We start from the raw sequence: 12431 nt of genomic DNA on the forward strand, positions 1-12431 counted from the left end.
AAGAACAAATAAAGTAGTCCAATTTAAGAGGAAAATGAAAGGAATGGACTTCTACATGTCTAAAATACAGCTATGAGTAATAAAAAATTCTGCAACAAAACTGAAAATTAGGAAGGATGGGACAGTGTAAAATCAAATTTATCACGTGAACAAAGAATACTGCATTATTCGTTTGCATATTTAATTCCATACAAGACTCCATTTTTAAAGTTTATGTAAATTGACACAGAATTTCCAGTCTGCTGCACTGAAAAGCTAGAGAATCCAGACCATCGGACAGTCAATGGTAAGAGATTCTGTCTACAGGCAACAGCAGGAGTCTGCTGCAGGGACAACGGATGAAGGGCCATAAATAATTTGAACAATGGAACATCTGAGCTACCTTTCTTGCCACATATCAGTATAAAAGGATTTATTTGCTAGGAAACATGTAAGAACATACAATGATGCCTCAAATAACTCTTGAAGCCACAACTGCTAAATGGTATTTTATTGTCTTCAACAACTATCAGTTACAGTATCTAAAACAAAAAGAAAAGTTGTCAAGAAATAAATAGCTGAAGATGAACTGTTGAGATCTCACTAATTTTTGTTACTGCAGTGGCTCCATTACATTTTATTCCTTGTTTTTCAGCCTTCATTCTTCAGATTCTCCAGGCCTACGAATATCATCAATCTTTAGAATCATTCTAACCATCTGAGTAGCCAGAGCAATCTGTTGCTTTTTACCAATTAAGGTTTCTATGACATGCTGTTTCTTCATATCTGTCAAAAGAGGGGAAATATTTAGACATCCCCCCCCAAAATAAAAAATTAAAGACACACTAAAAGAGCCCGTAGAGCGCAAATCACATTTCAGATTTAAAATTCTACCACCATACAATCACACCCTTCTACCAAATCCCAGAATTTTGGTATTATTCCCTTTCAGCTGTTTAGAGATTACAGTGAGGTATCATTACACATACTGAATCTATTTCCTTAAGTTAAGTATCCTCACACCTTCCTGTCAACTGTCTAAATGGGCCATCTTGATTATCACTACAGAAGTTGTTTTCTCCTGCTGATAATAGCTCATCTTAACTAATTAGCCTCTCACAGTTTGTATGATAACTTCCAACGTGCGTGCGTGCGTCTCTCTTACTATATGTTCCTTTCTATGCATCTGATGAAGTGAGCTGTAGCTTACGAAAGCTTATGCTCAAATAAATTGGTTAGTCTCTAAGGTGCCACAAGTACTCCTTTTCTTTTTTCTAAAAGCAAAGACAGTTCCAAGTCAAATTCTCACCTGAACTCATTCTACTTATGCCAAAATGTTTTGCTCATGTGGTGTAAAATTAAGGGTTTTTATTCCAAATTCTTCAAATATGAAGTACTAAGTGACTGCATTTTCCAAAGTCTTTGTAGCATGCACGGTAAGTCTACTATGGCTTTTTACATTTGTTGAGAAATGCCTTCCACAATATTCACAGTGTAGCAAGGATTTCTTACCATTTGTTCCTTTGCGCAAACAATCGATCCCAAGAGCAGGATTGTTTTCTTTCACTTGCCTAGCTCGCACTTCAGTCATAGTCTGTATGGGATTCATTCCACTGTTTTCAGAAAGCGCAATGGGAATGACTTCTAGGGCATCAGCAAAAGCCCTCATAGCATACTGTTCCAAAGAGGGGCACTAGAAGAGTACAGGCTTATATTAGACTGTTGGAAAAACCAGGTTACCACACTAAAACAGTGAAAGAATTTATCCATATACAATAGATACAAGTGTTCCTTAAAAACATGGCCCACCCTACCCAACAGGATGTTTATATGTGGTGCCAAAGTACTTATATGCATAATACATCCTACATCAGTCTTAAGGACAAATGGCTTGTCTATATGATAAGCCATTTCACTGTGTGAATCTACAATGCATCAGCTGGCTGCTCAGTAACTCATCACAAAGACCCTGCTACATTAAAAGTCCTGGCATGAAATGGTGGGAGTGACTGCAATTTAATTATCATATTGAAATGAGGGTCTAGGGGTAGGGGATGGAGTCATGTGACACCGAATGCCTCATCTACAACCATAGTCTCCATTCCAGGGGCTGCACATTGTGACCTGGCTAAAGGTTACATCCTTTTAAAGCCAAACCCTAAGATCTGTACTTGAATTCAGACATGACTTTGATATGTTTAAGTTGCCCCATTTCATCTTTCAAAAGACAATTTTAGTATTGCAAAAGGAACATCACTGATAACAGTACATCAGTCTGGAAAGGCCGCTAGCAATCCAATGGAAAATTTCACAGTATCATTTAATCAGTAACCACAAAGTAGTTTACTAAAGCACAACAGCTTTTCTTCTTCTACTTTGCTTTCCTATGCTGAAGCAGCAGCAGTTACTATGTGAAAAACTATACAACACTGTGCATAAGTGAAAGCATGAAATTCCTTAGCATACACTTGTTTTGCAGTTACAGATACTAAAGGCTGATGTTTTCCTTGAGCGGGAGAATGATGAAAAAGGTTGTTGTTTTTTTTTTGTTTTTTTTACCTTATCTGCTGTTTCACTAACTGCCAAAGCACAAGAGATCTCGGCAGCACCTCCTCCATACACAATGCGGTTATCACGAACCAGGTTCCGGATTACACACAAGGCATCATGAAGAGATCGTTTTGCTTCTTCGATTATCTTGAATTTTAGAATATAACAAGTTATGTTACAGTATGTAAAGTTAGGAGAGTCCCGAAAATCTTACTTCATCAAGGTTTCCTAATACAAAATCAGAAACTCCACACAGCCAAGTAATATCTGAATAGAAATCTGTTGTTGTAATGACCTAGATTTTTTTAATTCACTGTTTTCATGAAACTTTACATTTTGAAATAATCAACTTTTCAATACTTAGAAATTGCACATGCACATTTTAAAGATTTTTCAACCCTTCACTTGGATGATCAAATTGCGTTTCAAGCCTGGGGTATTTCCAAGATAAAAACAAGGCTTTTTACATTAAAATATTTATGGTTCATACTTCAGAAAGTCCACTTAATAGCTTGATGCATTTTATTTTTTTTAAAAAGTTAAGCAAACATCAAAAAGTTGTTTTTTTTTTTTTAAAAAAAGATTACAAATCTATTTTTAACTCTTTATTTGCACCCTCTCAGTTTTCCCCTTTTTCTTATGCTTTTGGCTCCAAATAGGACTTAAGTATCAGCAGGATAAGAGCAACACACTAGACATCAACCGATTTAATGCAAAGTTTTGAAATTTTGTTTTGCTGTACAGGAGATACCATTCTTATCTAAAGGTCAGGCCAAGATTTACAGATGAAGATTAGATATCTACTGCTATGTGAAAATGAGTAAGAACCTGATCCTCCAAATTATTCAATATCATTTTATTCACATGAGCAGTCCATTAAAAGTAAAAGGGATTAGGCACAAGAGTAAAGTTACTCGTAGAGCATGATAACAAACGATCATCAGTTTTACTCAACACCAAACAAAGTGATTCTTGTGGTACTTTGCACAGCGAGTTGCCACTCTTAACAAGCAATCACTGTTGGCTATCCCAGTCAGGTGGACTACGGATTTATTCACTCCCTCTAGCCACACTTCAGATAAGACAGTACAACACTGAGGCTTCTTTTGGATGCACCTGCTGATTTTGCAAGCTGATAGAATTAGCAGGAGACATGATCAAACTCTCATTTACATATTGAGCATCTCACCATCTTATTTCCTCCTCTAATGAAGATGGTCACAGCTCTGGAATTCTGACATTGCTCAATGACAAGCATTTTATCCTTTGTTGTTCCAAATGAGATCTCCCTGACAATGCCAGCAAAGCCTAGTTTCTCAGACGTGAGTTCGCAGAAACGAGGAACGATGCGCCCTCCAGTTGCAATGGCAATCAACTACAAGTTAAAAAAACAAAACCAAACCAGTCATTTTGAAAAGAATTTTTTCTCAAGGGTTTTTTATTGTGGGACATGGATGGAACAAGGCCAGCTTATGGACTAGACTCTGAAATGGACACTTCCCCTCATTCAGAGTATTTCAGGGAACCAGTTGCTTCTGCAGAGCAAGGAATGACATTTTAAATGTGGAGTCTTAGGTCACCTTTCTGTAACCCATCACGCTTTTTTAGCTCAATTTTAATAACTGAAGGATGGGAGTTATTTGTATTGGGGTAGTGTCTAGAGGATTCAATTGTGGATCATGGCCCCATTCACAGTGGGCCCTTCTCACAAGTGATATTTTACAATCAGTGATTTAGACTCGTATATATTAGTTGTGCTGCTCTCCTCCTGAAAGCCAGAGCTTTTGAAGTGATCATGTGTTAGAAGTCTGAGAGAAGTTTACTTACTTCTATTTCAGGTCCGCCAACCCAACGAACAGCAGGTAGCTCATTCTGAAGCAGTAAGTGATTTGCCTCATCATCAAACCCCCACTGGCAAATAGCTAGGTTTGCACCAGTGTCTTTAATCTGAAAACAATTCCAATATATGTTGCTAAGTTAAAAGCAATACAATGCATTTAATTTGAACCCACAAGTACCAAAATACAGTGGATACAAAGGATGACCCGTAAAGACACTAACCATGGAGCTGAATTTCAAACTAGTCTGTTAATTAATTACAGCTATTTTTTTTTGAATAGTTTGTCATTCAGTTGTAACTTTTTAAAAGTATATGTATGCAAACAGGTCTGCTTCTTTTGAGACTACTAGTCAAATCATACATGAAAAGCAAAATATTTCACTCTTGTATACACTGGGGAAAAGTCATCAGGGATAAATACGTTTATAAACTCTAACCTGTTTTACCATCTCTTCAAATTTCTCCTTTTCATATTTCTGCAGTGCCTTGTAATCTTCCACGGATGTTACATCAAGCTTGTGCTTGGTTTTAGGCTTAGGTGGCTCAAATGGACAAGTGAGAATTGCAATTTTAGCATCTTTAACTTCCTACATGTTAAAATAAAGTTTAAGATTAATTATTTTGACCTCAAAAATATTTGCACTCTCTCTCCCCCGCCCAACCCCATACTAATAAAGCTATTTTTTCTACAAGCTAGGAAAGAGCAACTTCTATTTTAGAATACATGAGAGGTGTTCAGAGACAGTAGTTAGAGGGGCAAAGAAAAGTTCCTTGATGATTTAATAAAGCCTAACATACAGACACTCCAGAAAAGACTAACTCACTTTAGGCATCTGTGGATGGCTGAAATCTTTATCCACAATCACTCCTTTGACCAACTGGGTATCTTCCAGTCTCCCTCCCACTTTGCCTTGTACTTTGATTAGCTCAAAATCAACATCTTTGCGTTCCATATCAGCCACCGTCAGTACAGCATTGACAGCAATTTCTGCCATTTGTCTGTTGCAACGATTAATTCTAAATTTAAGCAAAATGTAATGAAGTTAGTTAAGATTGTTTAAAACATCCCCCCAAGAGAACAACTGTCCTAATAGAGAACAAACATTATTTGAGCATTGAATGTTTGTTCATTGTAGGAAGATGGGAGAAGAGGAGAAAAAGGAAGTTAAACTATAAAACAGGAGACAAAGAACTGAATATGTCTGCCTGTATAGTGGAGACGGACACCTCTTCTTGGATATGTTACCAAGAAGCAGATTTGGGCTCTCACACTTAACTGATTACAAGTGAGTTATAACCAATGAATGACCTATAGGCTGCATGCCAAACAACATGCAAGGTACATCTTGGAAAGGACCTCTTTTAACGTGCTTACATATACTTGGTATACTGGTGCATGCTATAGACAACTGGTGCTGGACCATATGTAGATTTTTGGTTGCACAGAACAAGTTAAATTCTAGATTAATCTTTAAGATTAAAGCAAAATGGTTTGACTAGATCCACTTTAATATGCCCCAAAGACAGGGGAAGGAGAGAGTTGCCTCCAACTACGACACTAATTGAACAGTTTTCTGAGAGACCTGAAATGTTCCTTAGTGTAAGACAAGCAGCAAATGCCACAGAGTTAACTGAAAAAACCAAGTGTTTTTTGAAACTTTGTTTATAGTGCCATTGTTCTACCTGCCCTCCCTTAAGAACAAAACAAACAGTAAAAAGAAGAGTACTACTTGTGGCACCTTAGAGACTAACCAATTTATTTGAGCATAAACAAAGTAGTGTTAATCAGACTTACAGTTAAGTCAAGCATCACTAGTAGCTTTTCCTTTGTTCCAATAGCGACAGGAAGGAACAAGTGGATTACTTTTGTTTTAAAGTGTCTGGCAACCCAGCACAAAAAGATAACTCACACCAACTATCTTAAAGGGAACTGAGAAAAACTGTCAATGGTCAATTGATCTGTTGAATACTTGTTGATGCATCATGCTGGGTTACCCTATACTGTGTTTCTTAACTAGTGGGTCATGAACGGCAATGGAGGGGTCATGAACATTTATTAAGTCTAAAGCAAAGGACATCTCGCTCTCCCCTCCCCGTCCCCATTACCTTTCAAGGTTAAATACGCTTTGTCAGCCTCTCAATACACACACAAGTTATATAGGCTTATCATCGTCATCACTGATATAAATTAAATGTAAGGAGGTAATGGAAAAACTTTGACTTCAAAAAAGGGGCGGCACACCTGAAAAGGTTGAGAGGCTGTCACCTAAAATGCCTGCACCACTTTGGGCTGGTCTACTGACAAAAGGGGAAAACTATATTATGCCATCAAATCATTATCCCAGCAAATTAAAGAGCCACATTTCATTAATTAACCCATGATGAGTATCAAATTAACTACCTAAATACCATTTTACTACAGCCAAAAAAATAAGAGCAGTGACAGAGCAAATTAATAGAAGTAAAGGTAGCAGATAAGGCTATAATGATATTAGCTATTTGTCACATGTGAAATCCATCTACTGTCATCTTTTCTTTAAGCAAACTATCATCTTTTAAAAGTGAGGGGAAACAACCACACAAATATATAAAGGGCGGTTAGGAAGCGTGGAAGTGGAAAAGAAAGGAATTAGACAGATAGCATAGAGGAATTTCTATTGCAGCTGCTTGTCACATGTCATCAAATCTGTAAAGAGAATGGTTTACTAATGTCTTCTCCTAAACTTGCTGCATCAGGGAGTTACAGAAGAGAAATTAACTGGCAATAAAAATAAAAAGTGACTTTAACTTTAAGGAAAAATTTCATTGACGAATGCAACAAATGTTATATTCCAGCTAAAAAAGTCAAACAACTGTAAAGGATTTTTTCCCCAAAATGCTTTCAAGTATGAAACTACATTAGTTAGGTTTTTCAAGTATAAACTTACACTTTAGAACCTAGAGTTGTCTTTGCAGTCTGGATAAGAGGTTCGCTGTTCTGTGGATCAACTGGAAAGCTGTCGCTGATTTTGTCTAGATTCTCAATGGCAACGCGTGCAGCCTGCTCATAACCATCTGCTATTCGCATAGGGTGAATACCGCGATCTAACAACTGCTCAGCCTGTTCTAATAATGCACCAGCCAGAACTACAAAACAAAATAAAAACAAGGATTTACTTTCCTCCATCGATTTATTAAGTTATTTGATCTTGCAACACGTTCTTAGAACACGGAAAGCGTGTTTAACGAACTTGCCCCTGCAAGTTTACACTAATTTCTAAAATTCATCAACAGCGGTTGACCAATTATAGTGAGGAAACTACCCAATTATTGCTTTCTTCTTAAGGAGTGAAGATGGAAGTGGAAGAAAATTAAGATATGTGAAAAAATAAATACATGGATGCATTTAATACAAGGGATAGAGTGTCAATACTGCCTGCAAATTTAGCCTACCCCTTTAAAAACAAAAACAAACCACCCCCTTTCCCCAGACTTCTGATACAGAGCCCGCAATATGGGAGCTGCAAGAGGATTAAAATGCTAGCTACTCTACTAGGTTTGTTTGAGATGCTAATTGTTTATGTAGGGCCAACTCTTTAAATATTTTTTAAATAACCTAATTTCAGAGGTGACAGATTTGAAATGTCTCTTACCAACAACCCCTGTAGTTCCATCCCCAATCTCATCATCCTGCGATTTAGACAACTCTACCATAAGTTTAGCTATTTGATGATCCACATCCATCATACTTAGAATGGTGGCCCCATCATTCGTGACAGTCACCTCACCATCCTTGTCCACCATCATTTTATCAAGACCTAAAACAAGTGTTCAAAAAGTATACAAGTTATAAATAATCAAAGAAACCTTACAAAAAAAAAAAAGTGTTTAAACTTACATTCTCAAACTTACCATTGGGCCCCAGTGATGTTCTCAGTGTATTTGCCACAGCCTTTGCTGCCATTATATGAGACTATGAAACAAAAATGCAAACATAAATTCAGTCATTATGACACATCCTTAAAAATACAATGCTTTATTAGTAACACTAAGCAAGTAAATAGTGAAAAAGAAAGTCCTTTGATTTTAGTTGTTTGCAGATACAGTTGTGTGTCAGAGAAGATTAGGTGTTAGTGTTTTCAGGGCCATCAGTTAGCCAGTAGCAATTCCCATCTCCAATGTTTTCCATCAGTGCAAATATGAAAAAAACTTGCACGGGTAATGAAAAAGGCAAAGTAACTTCTCCCCCCCAACACCAAAAAAACCCAACAAAAAACAGCATTAAGTGGGGCTGAGATACAAAACAACTGCTACAAATGATTTTGCTCCATTTCAAGCAGAAGTTAAACTAAATAAAAATGTATACTAAAATTATACCTAGATCAGGCAAATTGTGTGTGTTGAGATCGAGGGATGTGATCGTCCCCCTCTATTCGACATTGGTGAGGCCTCATCTGGAGTACTGTGTCCAGTTTTGGGCCCCACACTACAAGGATGTGGATAAACTGGAAAGAGTCCAGAGAACGGCAACAAAAATGATTAGGGGTCTGGAACACATGACTTATGAGGAGAGGCTGAGTGAACTGGGATTGTTTAGTCTGCAGAAGAGAAGAATGAGGGGGGATTTGATAGCTGCTTTCAGCTACTTGAAAGGGGGCTCCAAAGAGGATGGATCTAGACTGTTCTCAGTGGTAGCTGATGACAGAACAAGGAGTAATGGTCTCAAGTTGCAGTGGGGGAGGTTTAGGTTGGATATTAGGAAAAACCTTTTCACTAGGAGGGTAGTGAAACACTGGAATGCGTTGCCTAGGGAGGTGGTAGAATCTTCTGCCTTATAAGTTTTTAAGGTCAGGCTTGACAAAGCCCTGGCTGGGATGATTTAATTGGGGATGGGTTCTGCTTTTGAGCAGGGGGTTGGACTAGATGACCTCCTGAGGTCCCTTCCAACCCTGATATTCTATGATTGTATGATATATAATGACAGACCCCAACTTTACCTTCTGCACACCCACTAGCACGTGCATGCATTAAAGGCATTTGACTAGTGGGCTGGATCTTTGCCTGTTAACTCTAACTCTCTCATACAAAAGGGATGATCTGCGAAGGACTTTCGCCAGATAAAGGATTATTGACATTCAGTCATTCTTTAAAAATCCCTTGGCCTTTCAACATACCATTGCATTACTAGTATATCCAAACTGCTCACATTATCCACTAGGATAAAACAAGAGCATCCCATCTCTGCTGTTGCAAAACACCAAAAATCCTGGGTTTTTAAAATTATACTTTCCTTCTCTTTCAGTGATGCAACAGGTGAATTATTGAAATGCAACACATTTATTATTTGTGTTACCAAAGCACGTAGGAGCCCTAATAATGGACCAGTACCCCATTGTGCTATATACTGTAGAAACAAAAAAATACGGTCCCTATCCAATCATTTATAATGTAAGGACTGGTCTACTCTGAAAACTTTATCCGAGAGACATAATTATGCTGACCTAACCCTCAGCGTAGACAATACTAGGTCGATGGAAGAATTCCTCCATTTACCTACCACTTCTCAAGGAGGTAGATTAATTACAGCGATGGGACAACCCTTCTGGTCGCTGTACACTGTATCTGGGATGAAGTGCTACAGAGGCGCCGCTGTAGCATGGCAGCTGTGCCGCTGTAGCATTTTTAGTGTAGATGTACCCTAAGTACGAGACAAGAGCCAACAGATGGATATAGACAAGGGAGTTCATGTAAACAATGAGACGACACATGATCTCGCACACCAGCTGTCCAGTATTTCATAGGCAACATGGTAAAACAAAATTTTAGGTCTTTATAGTCCTGAAGTTTGGGCTATCGGGCATCTGAGTCGCATGCCCCGAAGTGTTGTACTGTAACTGCACCATGTAAACCCTGCTGGCGTGAGCTAAAAGGTACCTAATTCATGTTTCCAGGACTATGTTGATATGAACTGGGTACTTTTTAGTTTACACTACGTAGTTAAGTGCAACGCTATAGTGCATGGCAATTCACACCCCCATAATCCACATCTATGTAGACAAGCCCTTAGGAAGTAGGATCAGAAGGATAATGAGGTAGCTTTGAGAATGTTTATGAGGAGTGCTTCCCAAAGGTGAGAGGCAGCATGAGAGAAAGCACAAAGGTGTTTGTTTGAAAAATGCAACAAGTGGGCAATGGAGGCTGAAATCATGGGCTGATTGTAGGAGAATATGGACTGCTCAATAATCAATGACAGATAATAGGTAGCGTGACCATGAAACACCTTGAAAATTAAGACAAGTAGCTTATGTTTGAAGGGATTGAGAAGGGGGAGCCAGTGGAGGAATGCAAAGAGAGGACTGACATGGTCAAAGCAACAGGTTAGGAAAATGATTTTTGCAACAGCATTCTGAATGGATGTGAACAGGACATAACTGCATCTGTCAAATCAGAGAAAAGAACGTTGCAGTAATCTAGATGCAAGATGACAAGAGCCTGGACAAGAATTTTAGTTGTGTGGATGGAGTAGATAGGCCATATCTTAGCCATGTTAGCCAGAAAGAATTGGCAAGATTCACACACTGCCTGGATATGAATACAGAGATCAAAAACAAAGCCCAGTTTAAGGGCATAAGTGACAGGCAGGATGGTGGTGTTGTCTACAGTGACTGAAAAAGGAAGGAGCTGGGAGAGCAGATTAAGAGTTATGTTATAGCCATATTCACCTGGAGCTGACACCTAGATATGCATGAGATGTCAAAGAGAGGGGCCAAGATTTTAGCTTGGGCAGAAGGAGACAGGTTTGCTGCAGGCAGGTAAATGCGCGAGTTGTCAACATACATGTGGTCATTTAATTTGTATTTGTGGATGAAATGGATTAACCAGAGGTAAGTTGTAAAGCGAAAGGAGAAAGGTACAGTGCCCTGTGGTCCCCTCCCCCCAAAAGTTGAAAGTGGGGGGAGGGTTGAAGAGCATTCTCCAAAGGACATGCTGAAGGAATAGTTAGAGATCGGAGAAAAACCAAGAGAAAACAGAGTCCAGGAAGCCAAAGGAGGAAACATTTCAAGAGAAGGAGGGTGGTTAACTGTATCAAAAGCAGCTGACAGGTCAAAGAGAATGAGGATAACATCCTGGCTGTGAGCTTTGAGATCATTAGAGACTCTGAGTGGGTTCAGTTGAGTGCAAGACAGAGAAACTTGAACTGGAGGAAGCGGGCTGTAAACAACGTGCTCAATGCGGTTATTAGGTGGAAGGGAGACGGGACAATAACCGGGGCGAGGGGTTAAGACAGGAGAGACTAAAGCACGTTTGCACGGGGGGATGGAGGGGGGGGGGGTTCAGCGCGTGAGAGATTTAAGGGAAGACGCAGACTGATGTTAGTTTAGTGACTCCGTGACAACAAGGCCCGGTCATGGCGTTTAACAAGGCACCCGGCGGATGCCGCCGCCCCGCTCCATCCGCACCAGGAGCCAGCTCCGGGCAGCCTGGGGCGCTTCCGCAAAGGCTTCGCTCGGGCCGCGGCCGGGCCAGGCGGGGAGCCCCCGATGGGGCAGGCCTAAGAGCTCCGCGCCCGAGCCGGGTCACGGCTCCCCCCGCACCCGCCTGGCCTGGCCTGGCCCGGCCCGGGGGGGAGGGCGGGAGAGACACACAAAGGTCCGGCGGCTCCAGACCCTACAGGGGGAAGGGGGATTAGTGACCAACCGGGGGGGGGGGGGAAATCGGGGGGTGGTGCGCTCTAATCCCGAGGTGGGGGAGGGGAAGCACATGGAGCCGGGGCTGGGAACCGGCGGTTCCCCGGTGGCGCATGCGCAGTTACCTTGAGTGCCTCCAGCCCCATGAGGCGGCTCTTGCGATCCTGGTCCTTGAGGATCAGGAAGGGCCGCCCGTACTCATCAAACGCGAGAGTCCCCATCGCAGACATGGTCCTGCCGCCACTGGGGCCGCACGCAGAGAGCCGCTCGGACACCAACCGACCGAGCACGAGCCGCGGCTGCTGCCCGCCACGCCCAATTAGAACGTAACGTGATGGGCGGGCGATTCTGCGCCGCGCATGCGCAGCGGCTTACTACCGGAAGGATTTCTCAGC

The 12431-nt window shown here is 40.6% G+C and overlaps 1 protein-coding gene across 1 annotated transcript; it reads right to left on the reverse strand.

Moving 5' to 3' along the window:
• Positions 1-475: 475 nt before the first annotated feature.
• CCT5 (chaperonin containing TCP1 subunit 5) lies at positions 476-12350 on the reverse strand. The gene is made up of 11 exons (XM_077810800.1): positions 12162-12350; positions 8261-8321; positions 8002-8166; positions 7297-7495; positions 5194-5386; positions 4807-4956; positions 4357-4476; positions 3719-3904; positions 2539-2676; positions 1492-1672; positions 476-765 (listed from the first exon to the last, which is right to left on the reverse strand). Exons 1-11 carry the CDS (start codon positions 12264-12266, stop codon positions 638-640), a joined length of 1626 nt encoding a protein of 541 aa, XP_077666926.1. The 5' UTR covers positions 12267-12350; the 3' UTR covers positions 476-637.
• Positions 12351-12431: the final 81 nt, after the last annotated feature.

Source organism: Eretmochelys imbricata, chromosome 2, assembly GCF_965152235.1.
Source record: "Eretmochelys imbricata isolate rEreImb1 chromosome 2, rEreImb1.hap1, whole genome shotgun sequence".
Lineage (NCBI taxonomy): Eukaryota > Metazoa > Chordata > Testudines > Cheloniidae > Eretmochelys > Eretmochelys imbricata.

Bases quoted from the DNA above. Each gene is read 5' to 3' on its own strand.
- CCT5 (XM_077810800.1), bottom strand. From the start codon at position 12,266: ATGTCTGCGATGGGGACTCTCGCGTTTGATGAGTACGGGCGGCCCTTC. The intron at 1,673-2,538 runs GTAAAAAAAACA...GTACTCTTCTAG, and splicing joins TTAGTGAAACAGCAGATAAG to TGCCCCTCTTTGGAACAGTA. The intron at 766-1,491 runs GTAAGAAATCCT...CTCTTTTGACAG, and splicing joins TTTGCGCAAAGGAACAAATG to ATATGAAGAAACAGCATGTC.